At 34.9% G+C, this 20,856-nt stretch overlaps 1 protein-coding gene across 7 annotated transcripts in view; it reads left to right on the forward strand.

The window, feature by feature from the left end:
- MCTP1 (multiple C2 and transmembrane domain containing 1) overlaps positions 1-20,856 on the forward strand; it is a 470,412-nt gene that overhangs the window by 248,806 nt on the left and 200,750 nt on the right. For 2 of the 7 annotated variants that reach the window (XM_045848268.1, XM_045848274.1), the window contains exons 6-8: positions 8,436-8,474; positions 9,420-9,455; positions 15,270-15,329. The exons of 1 other annotated variant lie outside the window; for it this stretch is intronic. In XM_045848268.1, the coding sequence (XP_045704224.1) occupies positions 8,436-8,474; positions 9,420-9,455; positions 15,270-15,329 (135 nt within the window). The remainder of the gene's footprint in view (positions 1-8,435; positions 8,475-9,419; positions 9,456-15,269; positions 15,330-20,856) is intronic. 4 more of the 7 variants (XM_045848269.1, XM_045848270.1, XM_045848271.1 and 1 more) reach the window with 2 other exon arrangements.

A 20,856-nucleotide genomic window follows, 5' to 3' on the forward strand; every position in this document is an offset into this window, starting at 1 on the left:
ATTCAGGGAATACATTTATTAATTTAATATTTGGAATTTTATACTAAGGTATCCAGACCTTAGTATTTTGACTATAGTGTCAGGTGTACCTTAACAAAGAATAGGAAGTGAATTATAACAGAGTTTGTGCTTTCTGGAACTTGCTGAATAAGTGAGCACCTTTCATCTTTCTGGCGGGCTGCCATCCCAGCATTACTCATTTTCCAGCACTGGCTGGCTGTGCTGCTTCGCCTACCATGCGGACACCGAGGAGCCACTTACTCCAGCATTGCTGAAGGGACATAAACAACTGGTAGGTTTGACTCACATCGGTATGCTGGCCAGTGCACTTTCCGCCACAGTTTACCAGAGATCACTTATTAGACCCAATGTGCTTTCATGTACTGGAAGCTACCCTCACTGGCTCTGACTGTAACTCATTTTAGCAGTAGACATAATTTTTCAGGCAAGTTCAAATACCCAATATAGCAATGTGTGTAGTGCTGTCCTAAAATAATGCATGATTAAACTTAGTATATATTGTCTTCTGAAAAGGTATTATTGCTATTTTTCTCTACATTGTAGATAAACATAGCTCCATCTTTAAATTAGGAAGTGTTTTTAAACTCATTGAAGAATTCACCCTTTTCAATGAGCATTTTTCTCTATCTTTTAAAAAATTAAACAGTGAGTGCACATACTCATATATACTATTTAAGTATGATCTAAGCATCTATAACTTTATTCAGTGAGGAAGAAATTTCTCTTTTCTAGCAAGTGTTGCCATTAGTGCCTGCTGTGAGAACTGAGCCCCATGGAAGAGCATGTCCACGTGCTTACGCAGAGGCCTGTGTGCGGACAGAAGGGTGGGTGAGGGCTGGTCCTCAGGAAGATCCACTGTAGCCAGGTCGTGAGCTAGACCCTTAGGACATAAGAAACTTATATCCAATGGAGAATTTGGGAATCAAATAATCACTGAAGAAGATGTGTAATGATGTGATGCCAACAGTTTTAAGTGCCACGGAGGAGATGTACATGATGCTGTAACAGCAAATGTAGGAGAATGTGTTCTAGTCAGGGGATGGTGATTCTCTAAGGAAGTCAAATGGGAGCTGATGTCTGAAGTATAAATAAGAGATAATAAGGCTTTTGCCAGGAAAAGAGAAAGTATTTTCAGCAGAATAAGAGCATGTGCAAAGGCCCTGTAGCTAGAGAAACCGTGCTGCTTTCCAAGAATTTAAAAAGCGCTAGAGCTTAGAGAAGGTGAAAATGAAGAGAGAGCGGAAGATCACAGAGCTTGGTGAGAACTGGAGTGGAAAGGGATGCACTGATGGTGCAGGGTACATAGGCCACATTGCAGCTGTGGTCTTTCCTCAAAGAGCAATGGGGAGCCATTGAAGAGTCTGGAACTAGGAAGGGCATAACCATGTTTGATGTTTGAAAATAGCTCTGTAGCTGCATGGTAGAAGACAGATGGAAGATAAGAATGTGTGCTTAGAAAACAGTTAGGAGACTATTGCAAGAGTCCAGGTGGAAGGTGATGGAAGTTTGGACTAGTACTGTCAGAGATAGAAATGCAGGGAAATCATCTGCTTTACCTATGAGAGGTAAAATGAACAAAACTTGGTGATAGTATTTTTTTTTGCTGCTTTGGGATTCGGTGTTATTTTTAATGAAGGGAAAGCACTTCATAAATGAAAATACCTAAGTGCCTGAGGTCTTGCATATCTCAAACCATGTAGTTATTTGGGTGACTTGATGATGGATAGACAGTGTACTAAATTTTTACATTAAAAAGAGATTTATTAAGTACTCTAACATCAAATTGAGGGTTTAAAGGATCAAATAAGTATCAGGTGACCTTGTGATGGAGGTGCTACTTGTTCTAAATTTCACAGAATTATACGTCAGCACAGGCAGAATAGTTCCTATTTCTTTTCAACAATTCTTGCAAAACTCCTTCTGTATTCGTAACTGCTCAAACTTATTATTTGGGTGCAATGTCTTTCTAATTAGAAAAAATGATTTAAAAATATTTCAGTGCCTGGTTTTTGATCATCAATGATTTATCAAACACGAGTAGAAAATGTAACAGGCAGTTACATGAAACATTTACACATTAAAAATCTAGCATTATTAATCTTTTCTTCCATTTTCTTTCTCCTCATTATATCTCTCCAGCTACATTCACTCTTAACACAAACAGTTCTTTCTGAAATCCTCATGCCGTTTTCTTTACTCAAATTCCTTTGACTACCCCAGCTTTCTGGAAGAAATCTTTTGCTGACAAGTACTCTTCATTCACTGCCTTGCTTCATGTCCTTCCCCTTCAAAGTCCTAAATAGTACTGGATTTACTCTGTGGCAACTGAAAAACAGTGTCTTCTTGCCTCTTTCTAATGCGGATTGATGCAGACACTGGCCCACAGTGTCCACATCATTATGGATGAAATGAGACATTCACACGGACTACCGAATCCAGTGGAGGAAAAGGGACAGCGTGGCTTTTCTTTCAAGGGGAGCAAAAGCCATGGCCTCTGCCATGACAGGCCTTTACTGGTTTTTTCTGCCCATTACATGATGGTCCTCATTTACTATGTACAGGTTCGCTTTAGGTGGTTACCTTTTACAAAAAACAAAGGAGCCAACGCTGCCAATCACACCACAGAAGAGGGATATTTGCAAATGAAAAGGCAAAAGTGGTTGAACCTGTTACACTCATCCTTGGAAGGTTTAGCATGGATTTTAGGAAGTTACTTTGCAGTAAATGTCCTCAATTCAGGGTGAGGGAGTTTTAGCAAAAAGCAAGACTCATAGTGACCCGGGTACATTGCAGGCCTGATTCCCCATGGGTGAACCCATCCGTGGGTGTGGGTCCTGTGCATCTCCCAGTGGGAGCTGGGCCCACGCCACACAGAACGGTCTCCTACACGGATTCTCTCCTATCTTCTTTCTCCTTCATCAGAGAAGCAAGTGTCTCAGCCAGGACTCAGTGCCTCAGAAAGGCACAACAGTTGCAGCCTGTAGCAGGCTAGCCTCTGGCTGGGAACCACCCTGACCTCAGCCACACCTGAGGAGCAGAGAGAAGGGTGACCAGTGTGGCTGTACTGGCTCCTCCTTGTGGGTGTGGTCATGTGATCAATAGCGGGGTATATGGGGTTGGTTATAGAGAAATGAAGTGAGTCAGCAGGTGGGGAGATAGGATAAAATATTCCTCATAGGAAATTCTGTTGAGTTCCCCAATATCCTGGCTAGTCTGATGTCCTAGATTTGGATTTGTGTTTCTAAACATATGCTTTACATTATGGAAATTTTTAACAAATACATATAAGTGTGCCTTTCCCCCTTTGCTTTGGTCCATGGAGTGGTTCTTTAGCTATTTTTTCATATCTCTAAAATTGTTAAGCAACACTAGTTACGAGATTTTAAGACTAGGGACAAGGGCCATTTGTAGGCACCTATTTACAAAAAAAACACTTACTGATTATCTACTAAGCATGTGCTAGATTCTATACCTCCCTCTTTATTTTTCTTCTAAGTGTTCAGTGACCTGTTTCTCTGATTAAAGAGAAACTCTTAATGGCAGACTTTAAGGTTCACCAGTGATCAACATATGTTCCCTCACTTACTATAGGTTACTATAACCTCTGTCCCAGCCATGCACACTCCTATAAAACTCACCTTCTCATAAGTGCAAGCTTTCTTCAATGTCATATTAGCTAAAATAAATCTGTAGTGCACTTCTCCTCATCTGCATCCCATATGCCATCACCCTGGTAAAAAAAAAAATGTACATGTAACTTATTGCTCCTGATACCGTTCTTATGATGACTTCTCTCAAAACCTAGCCCAACTTTCTGTACCTAATGGTTGTTCAGTGGTTGTAGATGAATATCTGTGAGGATTTGAAGGGATGCTTCAAATATGCAGGGAAAATATTTTAAATCTCTTTCTCCTACAAATCCCTGAGGTTGTGACAAACAATAAATAATAATAATTTAATTTGCCTTTTGCATGCTTAAAATTAGTAGATTAATGAGAATGGGCTTAAAATCAGTCTGTATTGCTTGTCTAAAGATTTCTCTTTTTTAAGATTTTAAAATGTGTTTTTAGAGAAGAAAATAAGAGGGAGAGAAATATAAATGTGTGGTTGCCTCTCACCCACCCCCAACTGGGGGTCCAGTCCACAACCCAGGCATGTGCCCGGACGGAAAATTGAACCAGGGACCCTTTGGTTCTCAGGCCAGAGCTCAATCCACTGAGCCACACCAGCTAGGGCTAAGATTTCCAATGATGACAATGATTTAGAAGGAGGTCACTGTATCTTCTTCATTTTGTAACATGTCTCATGCTTTCTAAATATATTTCTCTGACATACGTTTGAAGTTTCTTGCTTAAAAACAGAGATCCAATATATCTTCAAATTAAATTCTTATATGCCTGAAATATGTAACATATTGCTGTAGTAAAAATGACATACTGAACTTTCACAAATTATCCAGAAACAAACCTTAGAGAAACCCCAATTCAAGATGCAATAAACCAGAAATCAGTTACTAAATGATCACAATTCCCTTCAATATTTAGAATGATATAGAGGGGGAAATAGAAGATGGCTTTTCATTGACTCACACTTGGAAGAATGATAGGAGCTCTGTTATCTTTGATTATTAGCTCGGAAATAATCTTTTTAAGCTTCTGGGACCTAAAACTCTAGTTTAAAAACCACATGTTTACTCTTATGCCTGTGTTTATAAGATTTTGCTAAATATTTTATATTTAGTGAAATGGAGAATGGAATATGAGTTTCAAGAGCCATTAGCAAATAAATCCTAACAATCAAATAGGAAATGGAACATTAATGGTAAGAAAATGCTATCAAAGTAGGAAGAGATAACTAACTGGAAACACAGAGTACTTAGCATTGAAAAATGCTAAGATTTCTGAATCAGTTAGCTCGTGAGTTTTTCATACATTGTTAATACTGACAATACATACTGTGTATAATGCATCTGGGATGATTTCTCCTTGCGTGGATTGCCAATTCTGGAAATTAATAACTGAAGAATGGGTTGAAAACCCTATCAGCCTACTAAATCTCCTAAGGCCTCTAAAACATGCAAGGTGTAATCGCAGCAATTTAAGAAGTATAGTATAATTAAGAGCCTAAGTATTTCATAGTTGCTTATATTAAAATCTTCTCCATTGAGTTCACAACTGAGTCCTTTGAAAAAAAATCCCCCCTGTGAATATATACATATGTGTGTATATGTATAAGTATATCTATATATGTGTGTATACATTTTTTAAGTTTCTGGCATAGTGTGTATGAGAGATTAGAATCTTCATGGGGGGCAAGCTGCTGAGTCACATGACACAATGGTTATCTCTGTTTTGGATGCTTGTCCTGTTTCCACACCCCCGAAGTGTGTAGTGCATACATGTGTGTCTCGTGTATGATACTTGGGTCCAATAGTGTGTTTGAGTTCTTTCTGGCTTTTTTTCTAGCAGAGTCCAATCCACAACTTCCTTCATTGGAGAATTTGTGAAATAAAAAGGAGTTAATTTATGTTACACACTATCTTAGATAGTCTAGACCTACAAATTGCTTGGCTAAAGCTAAAGTTAAAAGATAGAAAATTCTAAAAATCATGTGATTTGACCCTAGTTGGCCTTTAGTGAAAAAATTTTTTTTCACGTTGGTTTATTTTTGAAATTTTTCTGAATTATTTCATAGCTGACATTTGGCAAAATATCCACCTGCAAAAATATGTTATGTTCTGTCATCTGTATATACTATAACATCTACCCATTCTGTGATTTTCTTTGCATAGAGAGACATTTAATTGCCTAAAAAAATCACTACAACAAAAAATAAAAGCAAATATTCTATTGAGATTGTGGAATCTTTTAAAAAAGTAATCAGTTTTGCAGTTCCATCTCAGGGCACCGTTTCATGCTACTTATGTTTTATTGGCCTCAAATAAAGTTGAGCTCCTAATGAAGAATTTTAATTGCACTATGATAATGTTAGATAAGGACACTATCAAAAATGATTTCATGTTTGTCAGCTGAAGATCATAGAGCAAAAAAATAAATCTTCTTTTTCTATAATTAGCTTCATCTGCTGTCTTTAACATTCTGTAAACAGTCTTTCTTTTCTAACATGTCTCACAGAGAGAAAAGGTAACAGTATTAATAGTATGTCTGTTGAATTCACTTAAAAAAAGTTTGTATTGTTTTCAGTTTTATTGAGTATACCTTTAACCCAACCATCTGAAAAGAAAAAGGAACTTAGGAGTGAGACACTCAAAGCCGTTGTTCAGCTTGTTGTTTTGGCTCAAGAAGCAGAACTTTTTAAATAAGATGTAGGGCCATTTTGAGAGTCACTAGGTCTAATAAAAGAACTGAAGGTACTGAATCAAGAAAATAATGAATTGGTTTCCATGCCTGTCAAATCTTTTATATTTATACCTAGGGAAAGTACTACTCACCTTTTGTTTGTATCAGTATCCCAGTCTGAAAAATAATACCATGCAGCCTGTTTGTAAAGCCAATTCTGAAAGACAGGAACAATGCCAGCCCCATAGTTTGTGTTACATACTGAAAGCTAGTTGCATGCAGCAGTCTGAGTCAGGGGGTGTGGCTTTGACCAGTAGTAGTGAGTCTATGTACTATTGGGTAGCGTTACCCTGGCATTTAACTCTTCCTCATGTTCTTAGTTTCTTTTTCTGGTATAACAGTTCTTACAGAGTGAAATTTTATAAGATTCTTAGATGCTAGATGATGATGGTAAATGACCATGAATTAAGAGATTTTACTTTTTGATTTCTCTTAATTGTTCTGTTTATTTGACTCAAAGTATTATTTCTAGGAATTACCATTCTTTGTCCCTTGAAACTCTACTTTCTGAGAAAACTGAACATTTATCATCTGTCTCCTAATGGGACAGTTTTTGTGAATATGTCATGCTACAAAAGTGTTTCATTTCCAGTTGCCTTTTAGTGATGGTGGAGAAAGTGGTGGTGGTGGTGATGCTGTGCTGATGCTGATCGCAATACCTTATTTTACATTAACAAGCATCTATCACCTGTCCACTACAAGTGCATCTCCACAATCCAATGGTGGGTTTTGTTGCTTCAAAATGAATTGGACATTGGTACTTTGAAAACACATAAAATCCTCCTGTAATAGTGTTTAATAAAAATCCTTTGCAGTTTCCCAGCTCCATTTGGGAAAAAAATGGTGACCCGTTATAATGTTAGGAAATCTGTTACTCTTCCATATTTTTGGTCAATATTTAACACAAAGCATCTATAAAAGAAAGTATAACCCATAGAGCCACTATGTGTGGAAAAGAGGAAACTGTCTTATCTTTGATAATTTTATGTTTTTTTCATTCCCTACCCTAGAATGTCTACATAACTTTCTTAGTTTAGGCTAAAGGTTGCTTTCTATATGACTTAATCTGATATTAAAATCTCTTATTTCTTGTATTCTTGTAATTTGTGAGTGGTTTCTGAAATAGCTCTGCTTTATAGTGAATCCTACTGAGGGAGATATAGTTCTTAAAAGTACAAGTGCACTTTCTTGATACACAAATATGGCAAACATTTCTATAAGCTGTAGTCTTTGCTTCAAATATTACTTATTAGCCAATTCATCTACCTTAAAGACAATGATAAAGCTAAAAGAGGGTCAAGAGATTAATCAGAAAGTTAATACCTCAGTGTTCATTGAGAAATTTTTAAAACTGAAGATGAAATTTAAAAATCTTTGGATTTTTATGACTTTATACCAATGACCAATGATCTTGGGCATTCATCACAAATCTCCATAACCTTAATTAAAGTTGATAGACATAAATACTTCTTAGTAAGACATATACACACACAAAACTAGTTTAAGGGATATGTTATGGCTAAACATTTAGCAGGAAGATCTAGTAGCCATCGCAAGATGCAGCATTTTTCTCAGCAGAAAGCATTCACAGATCCTGATGTCATCAAAGATTAACTGGAAGCAGAGGCAACACTATGATGCCTTAAAAGCAACAGACTTTGAATGTGTTTGAAGAGAAAAATTATTACTGATACATACCTGGGAAAGTCATGGTACATCCTCAACCTTCCCCACCACAAGGAACGATCGCCACCCATGAGACTCGATGTGTTTTGTGTGTGTGTGTCAATAATTAAGATATTTAAAATTTGCCATTCTATTTAAAATGTACTGCTTTTCTGTACAAAAAGAATCAAATAAATGAACTTTCACCAGAAAGACTGCTTCAATGTTAAAGGTGCTGCTTCTAGCTGTGCATGAAAAACAATTTGTCTTTTATAGTTGTTGCTGGAAAATGTTTCCTGTTTAAATGTTAAGCTTCCTCTAGAAACCAGTTGGCTGCCCTATTCTATACTTGAGTGGTAAGATAATGAAAATACTTTATTTCATTTACAGACAATGCTAATGAGGAAGAGTTGGAAAAGATCAAGTAAGGTAATGCTTAGCATGTGATCTTTCAGCTTTTCTTGTTGAGAACTATCAATCGGCTGCTTTCCCAAATCTCTTTCATACCTCTTCAATTTATACCATGGGATTTCATCACTCCTCAGTATTTATTTTTTTCCCATAAATGTTCAGCAAACCATGTGTTGCTTTTTAAATAAATAGAAGTCACATTGATCAGTCACACCCAAATCATCCTCTTGCTAATCTCTGGTCACTTCTCAGCATCATTCTCAGCATCTGGTTTCTGTTACCTGTACCACAGGGTCTAGAAAATGTCCAGTCTAGATCAGGCATGAAATGATGAGGCAAGGGTAGGACTGGCTTCAGAGAGAAGGAAAATTTATGGAACGTACTGTTTCTGTTCACTGAAAATGGAGGCTAGGGTTTTCTAAACTCAAGTATCCCTGTATTGCTACATCTTTGGAGCATATAATGAGAACAATTTTTTATAATCGCTGCTTCTCACTTCAGCTCTTGGGCATGAGAAGAGTTTATGGTTCCTATAACTTACTAAGTAAGTCCTGGCTCTTATAACTTGTAAAATACATAAGATATAAACTAAGCTTCTAATTTGTTCTAATTTGTTCAGTGGTGGTACCACTCTTGGACACAAATAAGTATCAAGATAAAATTTACTTTTATGTGAATACTCCTTAAAATAAATCAGAGGGATTTTGTTTGTAAAAATCTTGTTTGCTCAAATTTCTATTTAAGAAGTCAGTATTCTTTTTTAATAGTGACTAATTTTTTTAGACCCTGGAACATGACAGTCTTTTTTTCCCATTCTGATTGAATCATGCTATTAAATTTTCTTTATTTTTGTCATTTTTATTACTGTGAATGAAGAAAACACTTAAAATATTTTTGCACTGATGGTAATACATTCATTGCTTTAATAAGTCTTACTATACATTTTCTTCCCAATTTTTATAGCATTATGACCAAAAGATAATTTGGCTCACAAAAAAGGTAAAAAAAATGCAAAACATTTTAAGGAAAGTTGCTGGATATTTCTGATTTAGTGTTCATTGTGTTTTTTTTAAATTGACCAAAATAAAGTTTCAAGAAGTCTTTAAGAAATGTTTGCACTGTTCATATTTTATATTACATTTTTTTCTTTGTAATTATACTTCAAAATTAGTGTTATATTAAAGTATATATTTTTAAGAATTCATGCAAGTTGGCTTTCCTCATTTGGTATCAATACTATGATATATCTGTGTAAAAACTTATAATCCATTAATATGTGACAATATTCTCTCTTCCAAATATAACCAAGATGTAATGCTAGAGCAGGATATTATATAATATTTAGTATTAATTAGTGGACATAATCCATTTTGTTATAGCATCAAAAAGAATAAATATTCTTTAATTCATTTAATTTATATTTAAATTTAATTTTAATGATAAATTAACTAAACATAAATCCACTTCTTTTTCTTTGGTCTACAAAAATAATTAAAAATTAATAATAAATATCAAACTCCACTATTTTTATATCTAAAATTCTTTGAGTTTTTATTTGTTATTAATAATCCATTTGTACATTCAAACTGGTTGTACATTTTTCTATCTTGCTCTTAAAGATACAGATTTCCTTGTATCTAATCTGTTAACTCATTGGGTTACTAGCAGATTATTTTTAGTGTATACGTTAATATGGTTTTGGGGTTTTTATCATAAGAGATTTTCAATTCTATAAAATTTAATCAAGGTATAGAATACTAAATAAAAGAAAATCAGTTCACTCATTTGTTTTTCTTCCTATGAGGACATAGTGAACAATTGATAATTCATTCCCTGTCCCCTAAAATATTTGCCATATTTGTCCATATTGGTGTCACAAGAACAGAGCATTAAATTCAAAATCTACGGAAAGTTTGAAATTTCTATTACCACCAGTCTGCCATCCTTCTCACATACTGAAACTGCTCCCACAAGTCTTTCTTCCAGTGAATAAAGGAAATAGGATGATGTTCAAGTTCAACAGTCCAAAGTCCAAGTTCAAAACTATGGATGAGAAAATCCATAGTTTTGCTTTTCATGTTTTCACTTACCTGTGGTGGATCATGATTGCAAAACATTAAATGGAAAAATTCCAGAAATAAACAATTCATAAATTTTAAATTGCATGCCCTTCTTAGTGTGATGAAATCTTGAACTGTCCCACTCCATCCAGCTTGGGATGCGAATCACCCCTTTGTCCAGAGAATCCATGCTGTACACTTCGCTGCTGTTACTCACCTCACAGCCACCTTGCTTATCAGATCAGTCATCAGAGAGACAGAAAGACCCCATTTATGTAACTTTCATTACAGTATGTTGTTAAATTGCTCTATTTTATTATTAGTCATTATTGTTAATCTCTTACTTGCCTAATTTACACATTAATCTTTATCATAAATCTGTATGTATAAGAAAAAATGGTGTCTATAGGATTTGGTACTATGTGGTTTTCAGCATCCCCTGGGGGTCTTGGAATTTATCCTCTGCAGATAGGGGCACTGCTGTAAATTGTGCTTCCTGATAAACTAAGAGATAAGTGACTATACTGTGTGGTTTTACATTACTGTTTATTATGTTATTGTTTTGTGGAAATGCATTTCTTCTTTAATTATTTAAACCTTCTCTAAAGATTCTTGTGTGAGTAAGGATTTTTCCTCTTTTATTGTTGGAAAGAGGATATAGTTTATTTGCATTAAATTTAAATATACGTATTTTATTTTTTACGTAACTATGCTTAAAATCAGACTCATACAAATAGGTCATTTCTTCTTTAGAATCTTAGTTTACAGAATGAGGTCTTTTGCTATTTTATATCAGGGCTGTGACATGTAGCCTATTTTTGAGCATCAATGGTGAATATAAAATCTGGGTATTATAAACTTCATGACAAAAACTAACAAAGTCAGATATTCTCTCAACCATGGAGTTTTTTCCCCCATTTCCTTGTATTTTTTCAGAAGTGATAATAACCATGGAGAGAGGAAAAGCTAAACTTACATAATGTTTTTAATATACACATCTCCCCCGTACTAGTGAATCAGCTCATGGAATTCCCCATTACTTAAATATCTGCTTGTCATTTTCATCATCTCGCCATTAATGGATTCTTTCAATGGAAGTCTTATTATCTGTGGTGCTCACATAACATGGGGTTGTACTTACTATTGAAAATAAGAGATGAATAGCCAACTTGACGGCAAGGAAATTGTCATTGCTGTTCAGGGCTGACATATATTATTTGGAGTAAATGTGTTACTGCCTAATAATTAGTAGGAAAAAGTATACCTCAACTTACCTCTGAAAAGCAAGAATGTATAAAATATGTGCTGTGTTTGAATAGTATTTAAGCCAGTAAATAATTATGAATTCTATAACATCTCCTCTTCTGGGTATGGTAACATCCTTTAAAACATGCTGTTTTTCTATCAGCACACTTTCCATCATCTATATTTCTAATTCTCCCCAACGTTCAGTAGTTATAGAAAAATGTTATTTTAAGAGGAAAGGATCAATGTCTCTCTAAACTTGGGCAACTACAAATTATCCTAGTCAAAGAGTTTTACTTACATGACAAAATGCATTTGGCAGAGAAATGGTAATACTTTGAATTAGTACAATATTTTATTCTTTAGAAGAAGCTTATCATTGATAACTTATTCCAAGGTTAAATTATTCAACAATAAAGTTTCATGAGCTCAGAAGAGAAGATATATATTTATTTTGTGAATAAATTTTGTGGGGTCAGTCAAAAAATGGAAAAATAATGAAATAATTGTATCTACAGACAGTAAGCAGAAATTATTTTACACTGCATGTGTGTGTGTGTTTACAAAGAAGAATGAGTTTATCAGTGGATGTGATAATAACAAACTTATGTGCTTTCAACAAATCACTTTAACTGTATGAAAAATAACCATTGTGATAATATATACACATGTTACAATTCATATTCTCAACAATAAGTTTAGAATTATTTTTAGAAGAGTTCATTCTTTGAGTAATATAATATAGACTCTGTGATGATGTCTCATTAGCATACCTTCTATTACTTAATGGCTTATTTTTTAAGTAATGTATCTTTTTTATAAAGATTTCATCATAATCACTTAACATAATTTTAATGAACTATAAAACACTTTATTCATTGGTTGCATGAAGTAATTTTTAATAAGACTTTTGGCAAGAATATTGTGGATTTAAACTAGATAACAACTTTCAACTCTGTAAGTCTGCAGGGCACAGTTCAACCTGACACCTTGGACAACACATTAAAAATGCATCAGTGAAAACATCTAACTGCTTTAATTTAAGAAATGGTGGAGAAACAAATGAACACACTTTTAAGTGTCTCATACGGTCAGTCAGACATAGTAAAACAAAGAAGGTCATTATTTAACAATGACCAGGTCCTTTCTACAAAGACCTCATATCCTGATAATAAATAGGTAACTTTGTAAAAATGGCAACAAATATAAACTTTCCTGGTTATTAACACTGTCAACTGTGAGTGACCAGAACGGTTTTTCTTTGGTGCCTCATTTCAAATTATTATGCATATGTATTTGAAAAATGAGGTGCTTGCATGTTTTGAAAGAAATATAAAATTCTGATTCAAATCCTCACTTTGCCGCTGTCTATACTCCCAACACTGTCATTTATCAATGCCATAAAGTCAACCTCATGGTTAAAGCTGCTGAATTCCAAATTGCGGCAATGAGCAAGGGGCAAATAGCATAAGCATCTCTTCCTACAGGCCTGTATTTTTACCTCAATTTACTATGCTCCTCTATTAACTATAATTATATTTTAAAAATCTTAATCAATGAAATCTCTGCCTACCCAGAGTTAATCAATCCCATTTCCTCTTTGCATACTAGTCACATAATTAGGTCATTATCCTCTGTGTTTATCTAAGAATGAAAAGTATAGAGTTGGTGTAGTTTCAATGTTAGTCACCTTAGAGCACCCAATGTTTAAATGAATTTACAATACTTTTAAATTCTAAAGGGTTGTCTTCCTTGTGACTATCTTGAGTCTAGAGCCAAGACTTTCACACCCATGTTGCCATAACACATTTTACATTAAGATAAACTTGCTGTTAGTTGTACAGCTTATGTTATTGATTCTGGGGGAAAATATTTGTGGAATGATACAAGCAATTATTTCTTTAATATGATACTTGAAATTTTTTCACATGTTGCTAAACATGCTGCTTAGTTAAAAAAGGACTGAGAATCAAAGTAAGAAAAGAATTGGCAATAGGAAAGGAAACATGCATCTTTTCTAAAAATTAGAACAAGGTTTTTGAGTTAAACAATAGTGCAGCATTGAGAAAAGACCACAATTGTTTCATCTCAGGTTTCTGCCCCAATGTGCAAATGCCAGTGTGTTCGTTAAGGATTTTTTTCAGAAACTGATGTGACAGTGTGCTCGGTGTGACAGGTGAGAGCCATAACTGTAAATGTAAATGAATTATAACTTTGTGGTGATGGTAAACAAATGACTTAAACTCAAGACCTCTTCCCTGTAACCTCTGCCATTAGTCATGCTACCTAACCGAACCCTGTGTAGGTGACTTGGGAAAATGTAATTAGTTTATTTAAGATTTCATATAAAAAGCACAGGTAGATTGCATAAGTGGTCTCTAATGTAATTCTACTTTTAAACTTAAATTATTCAAATTGCTGCATAACCTAAAGTACTTTAGTTCATTATTATTTTCAGATAGTGTTGGTATCCTACTTGGAAGGAGTATGTATCCTTAACCAAATAAAATTCCAAGTGGTTAACAGTCAATCAACAAATATTTAATTGAACATCTGCTATGCATTAGGCATGATTTGAGAGGCTGGACCACTGCAATCTTAGTTGCTAACACAAAATCATGGGATAATCAAAGAAGTTATAAAACTTCTTCCTCCTTATCATAGTGTCAAAGGTTGATCCTTTCCCATAGCTGCCAACCCCTTAATTTTAGCATAAATGACACCCAGATGCAGCAGGCAAAACATTAAAGTTTGAAGGATCCATGTAATTTAAATTTTCTGTTTAAAAGTATGTAACTATGTTTTTTATTTCCTAAAGTTGAATTGATTTCACATGATAAAATCTGAGGATTAAGTAATGAAATATCCAACATGAATTAGTTGCTTTGTTTCCAGCCCAGCAGCCACCTTGCTCAGTATTCATTTCTTTTAAATTATTTTACAAAGCTCAGGTTAGCTAAGTCATTTATACACACACACACACACACACACACGCACACACACACACAGAGTATATATCATAAAACTAGGAAGATTTTAGTAAGACATTAAACAAGGTATGTGTTTGACTAGGTATGTATTTCTAAGTAATATTTCTGCTATTATTCTTTAAAAATACTCTGAAGATCTGTGGTGTTATATTGTTTTGTTAAAAAGAACAGATATTATCTGACTTATTTCAAATGCATAAAATATGTTTAAGCAGTTCCTTCTAAAATAAAATGTTAGACTTTCAGATATATTAATCAGCAATTGAGAATTAAGAGGTAAGTAGACTCTTTAAAAAATTACAGAAATTATCCTCTCTACATTTTACTACTACCAATATCAGATATGAATAAGATAAAAGCTTTAATTTATTCTAGAGAAGAAAACTTATAATTTATAAAGACCCAGAATATCTTTAGAATATATAATTTTGACATTTTTATTTGTTTTGAATTTGTTGGACTAATAAAGTATTCTCGAGAATACCTCAAAATTTAGCTAAATATTTGTTTGTTTTTAGGACATCTCAAAAAATGAAGTGGTTGGATCTTATTTCTCTGTGAAGTCTTTCTTTTGGAGGGTAATGTCTAAATCCTTTTTATTAATAATCTTGCTTTTTGGTTTTGAATAGTAATTTGGAAACAAATATGAATTAAGAAATTTACTTTTAAAAAATAGGCTTTTAGATGTATTCATTTGCCTGCTTTGATTTTGTCATTCACATGACTGACTCATCTCTCCATTTGTAAAAACTGAGAACTTCATATATTTAATATATTTCTTTGAAGTCATTTTCTTGTGGGACCAAGTTTATCCCAAATTCTTAGCCACTGAGAGGCCCACCAACACCACAGGAATATGGCGGTGCTGGCTAGAGCGTCTATTTAGCTGCTTTTGCCCTTCTTTTAAAATCTGCTCTATCTATTTGAGAAGATTTTTCCTCTATCACAGTGATCTCACACTCTATACATACTAGACAGTCAGTGTGCTTTCTTTGAAAAAAATCTTATGGATTAGAAAACAACAACTCTGCTTTTGATTTAAATAAACATGAAAATTCCACAGAAAATTTGTTTTAAATGCCATTGCAATTTAATATTATTTAATTTCATGACTTAAACATAATGAGCTGTGTCTACTTTTTCCTCTGCTATAATTCTGCATTATGCACATCATGAGGTATTACTAATGCACATACTACTTTGCTTTCAAGAGTTTTGTTCTTTGAAAATTCATTCTTGGTACACAATTACCTTAGCAATAGATATTGTAATGAAAACGCTACACTCATTGGGATTTCTTTCTTTCTTTCTTTCTTTCTTTCTTTCTTTCCTCTTAAACTGCTCATGACAGAAAGTGACTTTTCTCCTTTAAATTTTTAAGATTCGTTGCATTGTCTCTTACACCAACCACAGGTACTCGACTAAGTCATGCATTGACTTGACCAGTGAGCCAGTATAAACCACATGTATTTATTCTCTGTTCCCTCCACATACACTTTTTTTGCAGTCTCTTATTGTTGTAAGCTTATTTTTATTGTTATAGCCTGTTCCTTTCCTTTCCTTTCAGCCTGCTGATGGCTGCCTTCACTGATTTTATTCTCTACCTTTGCTAAAATAATAATTCCTTTTATATGTTCTTGCATTATCCATGAACACACACAGTGACTGCTTTTGAATTGTCTCATTACCCTAAGTAGGAAATGGATTTTTTTTCAAAAAATTGTCTCTGTTTTCTTAAGACCCACAAATATGGTGAATTCATATGGCCTACTCCTTTGCCAAGCGAGCAGAATTCAGGGGCGTTCTGTGTTGAGTTTGTTCTATGCGCAGCAAATGTGTGGACTCATCCTTATGAATGAAGGCTTGCTACCAAGACTGACTCCATATGCAGTGCTTTTTAAGGATTTCCCTTTCAAATGAGTCTTTCAACATCTTCTTTCCATTTTGCTTTTCCAAATTAGTCTTTCACTTATACAGTACTTTCTATTTGATTGTATTCATCCTCAAGTATTCTCTATTAACCTTTCTCTATCTCTGGAACTGTCTTATTTTAGAATAACAAATAGGCAAATTTAAAAGATAGCTCTTTTAAAAATTTAGGTACAGTTGTCTAATGTCTTTTTTTCTGAAAATATGTTGAGTGACAAATAAATTGGATCATAAAGGCCAACCTTTTAGTGGTCATTCATTTTACCAATAAGGAAACTAAGGCCCAGAGATGTGAGTTCATTGGCCTGTAGTATCTAGATGGCATGATCAAGACCAATATTTTTCTCTCTGAATGTCATAGAAATAAATGTTTTGGTGAAGACTTAAAGCAGCAGAGTTACCTTTTGGGTTGATGATGAATAGAGATGTGCTGTATAAATGGAGCTGTCTCTTGGTTTATCTTAGTGACACCCTTTCAAATTCTTCTTGCCTTATGTGACCCCTCTCCATAGCTTCTTAATCCACTGATGGATGGGTGTTTTTGTATGACATAGCTGTGTTTGAGGTCCCATTTTACCAAATCAGTGACCAAGTCTATTTTTGATGAGCATGAGCTTTCACAGTCATATTCCAGGGTCATTCTGATAACTTACCTCACTGCTGTTTGCCAGAATACAAAGCATTATTTGTATTCTGGTGAACTTTTAGAAGAAAGGTGTATAAATGGAAATTTTCCATAGACATTTTCAGACATGCAGAAAACCTAAATAGATCAGATGACGTCTTACATAAAAAGAGTATATGTGCTTTGTGAAATAACAGGATATGATTTGAAAGAAAAATTTATCTGCTTGTGTATAAGGACCAATACATGTGTCCAGAAGATAGCAACTGAGTAGCACCAAGTGAAGCCAAATATTGGTGAGAACTTGATCAAATGACTATGAGTGCTATTTGTTATATCTTAATTTTCTTGAGAGAAGAATAATGGGAAGAAAAGACTGAAGTGATATAGTGAAGCATGCCCACCTGCCTGTAGTGAGCACGGGACGCTGCGGATGGTTTGTCAAAACATGAGAAAAACATACACAGAGACAACCAGGTCCTGTGAGGGAATTGGGACAGCAGGGCCACTCCTCACATGGGGACCACCTTGGCCACACTCTCTCCTGGAGGGCGCCATGGCCACTCCCTCTTGTGGGGAGTGCCTCCTCCCCCTGCACAAGCAGGGTTTTATTCTTGAATACCAATACAGTTTGCAAATTACAAATAGTTAGCTTTTGAAAGGTGCTGGCAGATTTCCTACTAGGATCCTAAGCCAGAGCTTTTGGGTTGTTATCATTTAAAAAGACTACAGGACTTAAAGCTTAGTTTTGTTTCCTGCCCATGACTTCATATTCTAATTAAAGAGCATGGTCCAGCAAACAGATTTCACAGGGTCTTTCATATTCTATGTCTTAGGCCTGATTACCCCAGGAGTCAGCAATTTCTGGTCTGAACTGTACCGCCCCTGTTACTTCCAACAAGCCTGAGTTGGGCAGAGGAGACAAAGGCAGCTGGGAGACTTGGATTTCTCAAGGACTCAGGCATTGGCAAAATTGGTGATTGATGTCGATCACCCCGTTATTTCCACAGCCCCGTGAGTCTTGTCCCTGTCATTCCTTCATGAACACGTCTGTCTGAGATTCATTCTCTATCCAAGAGAATTGTTACCCATCATTGACTGCCGTTCAAGCATGAAAAGGAATGAGGCATATGAACAGGCAGCGTTCATGCCAGGGAAATAAGTTTTCTCTTTAGCATCTCCTGGTTCAGAGGCCTCTTACTCAGCCATAGTTATAGGTAGTTACGGATTCCTGAGACCAGGCAGGGTGGTCCTCAACAATATAGGGATATTCTAATTTTCCAAAAACATAGCATTTATAATTCAACAAAACACATTATCTTAGGACATAAAACATTAAGCAGTGGGTATGGTAATTAACAAGTTTTTCATGAAATTTAATAAAAATTATGTAAAACCATTTGGATTACACTAAGTCAGAAGTCATTAAAGACTTTTAATTTTCAATTAAATGATGGTAAGTTAGTATAATTTTTTCAAATATTTAATACATTTAAGTTTTTCCCAGTTATCTCATTGATTAGGCATTTACATTCTGATGACTGAAAGTCAATTGAACAAACCATCTTATGAGAACATTGTAGTGAATTGCAATAAATTTTAAAATAAATTTTAATATTGCTTAAATGAAGAAGGCTGAGCTACACTGCAATACATTATATAAAGAAATAGAGAAACAGGCATAATATGAAATGGGCAAAAAAGAATGCATAGATTCTAGAGCTGTTTTGAGGTATGTCAGAGCCCACCTTAACACAGGGTCAAAGAACAGTGTGGTTGAAGGAAGGCCCTCCAGACCAAGGAGAAAGGTATTGGCTTGATGAAACAAGAATGTGATCCTCTGCTGAAGTACTTGTATTCTGAACAACTCAACTGAATGTGACATATACAGTCAAGAAAAGTTCAGCTATTATTTCTGTCTTGAGGGATGAAAGTAAGACTCTCAGGAAAGAAAATTGCAGTTTTTAATTAAAAGTCTCAAAAAAGGCCTCTGTAAGTCAAACCCAGAACTCATTATTTTTCTACCAGATTACTTGTGAAAATTGATATATTACTTAGCAAACCAACAAGATTATGGCAATATGATGAATTTTTATTAGTATATATTTTGAACAAATATATAGTAAAAGATTAAGAACTTTGACCACAGTTAAGTTTAGGGAGGATAGTTAAAACATTTGAAGTAAACGTAAATACCTTCCTGACACTGGAAAGTAGTGGAAATAGGAAAGAAACATTAAGGATTATAGTGCATGAATCATCCTCTAAGAGGAAAGGATCGAAACGTTATTATTTGACGAGACACTTCAAACTAGGCTGCACAAAGCACAGGACAGTTTTCTGTAAAGGCAATCATGCTTGAGAGGGTGGATGGCTACAGAGCAAATCTACTTGTTGGTCTTCATCATCCAGGTGCAATTCATGGGAATAAACTCAGCAGGAAAAGGAAGAGATAGAACATGTTTGTGCCTGTGATTGAGCTAATAATTGTTCCACGCTCCAGCCTTTACAGCACAAAACAGTCCTTCTAGGCTGTCATTATCTTTTCTTTGTAGTGTCTCAGTGAATCATTTGATTAAATGAAAGCATGTTCACCTCTGTGCTAAAAATAGAGGAAAGGGCTGACTCCACGCACAGCTATTGTAAAGATACAAGCAATGCCTTTCATTCCAGGTTCACAGTGCCTGGGTCTCATTTGGAAGGATTAGCTTGTATACAGGTAATCAAATCCACACTAACAAAAGCCAAGGATTATTTGCACATATCAGGAGATTAGTATGGCTGAGTGTTCCTTTAGCCACATGGTAAGTCTAAATAGACTTATTTTTTTGTAGGGGGGGTTGATCTGCTTTTTAATCAGGATATCTACTATTACTAGTGATTCAGTTTTTCAATAAATGGAATTAATAAAATTTATTAACTAGGATTGGAATATATAAGTGCTCTCAGTTTATATGCAAGAGTCTACAACTTCACCACCTTATTAATAGACAGTAGGCTATCATTTCTTATGGAGTACAGTTACTGCTCAAATGCTTTCCTGAACAGTATATGCTAGAATTATTATCACCTGCTGACATTTAGTTCCCCTCAACCCCTGATTAGCCTCTCTCAATAATTAATACCCAAGAATATATTTTATCTAAATATAAGTCAAAATATTTCAACAAATCCTGTACAAATTAACTTCTTTCTTTTGTATAGTGAACTTCTCAGTCTCTGACCAAAAAAATGAGATATAGTGGGAAAAATCATCCCACTATATCTAAAATCATCCCACTATAGTGAGGTCTCAGCAACCCAAATTTCAACCTTGCTAATCTCCGGCCATATGACTCTGAGAGGGGTATTTATCTTCTCTGTGCCTCAGTTTCCTTACCTTAAAAATGCTTGTCATGAGAAACACTGGAGTGTGAAAACTCCAGCACATAATAGTGGCTCGATACGTGTTTCTTTCTTTCTGTGTGATCTAAACTATCTTTCAGACTGGCCTAACCTAATCGCTCTGCTGATGGTATTAAACCGATGACTCTCATCTCACCATACGATTG

Source organism: Phyllostomus hastatus, unplaced genomic scaffold (genome assembly GCF_019186645.2).
Source record: "Phyllostomus hastatus isolate PE091 unplaced genomic scaffold, TTU_PhHast_1.1 phas_contig_58, whole genome shotgun sequence".
NCBI lineage: Eukaryota > Metazoa > Chordata > Mammalia > Chiroptera > Phyllostomidae > Phyllostomus > Phyllostomus hastatus.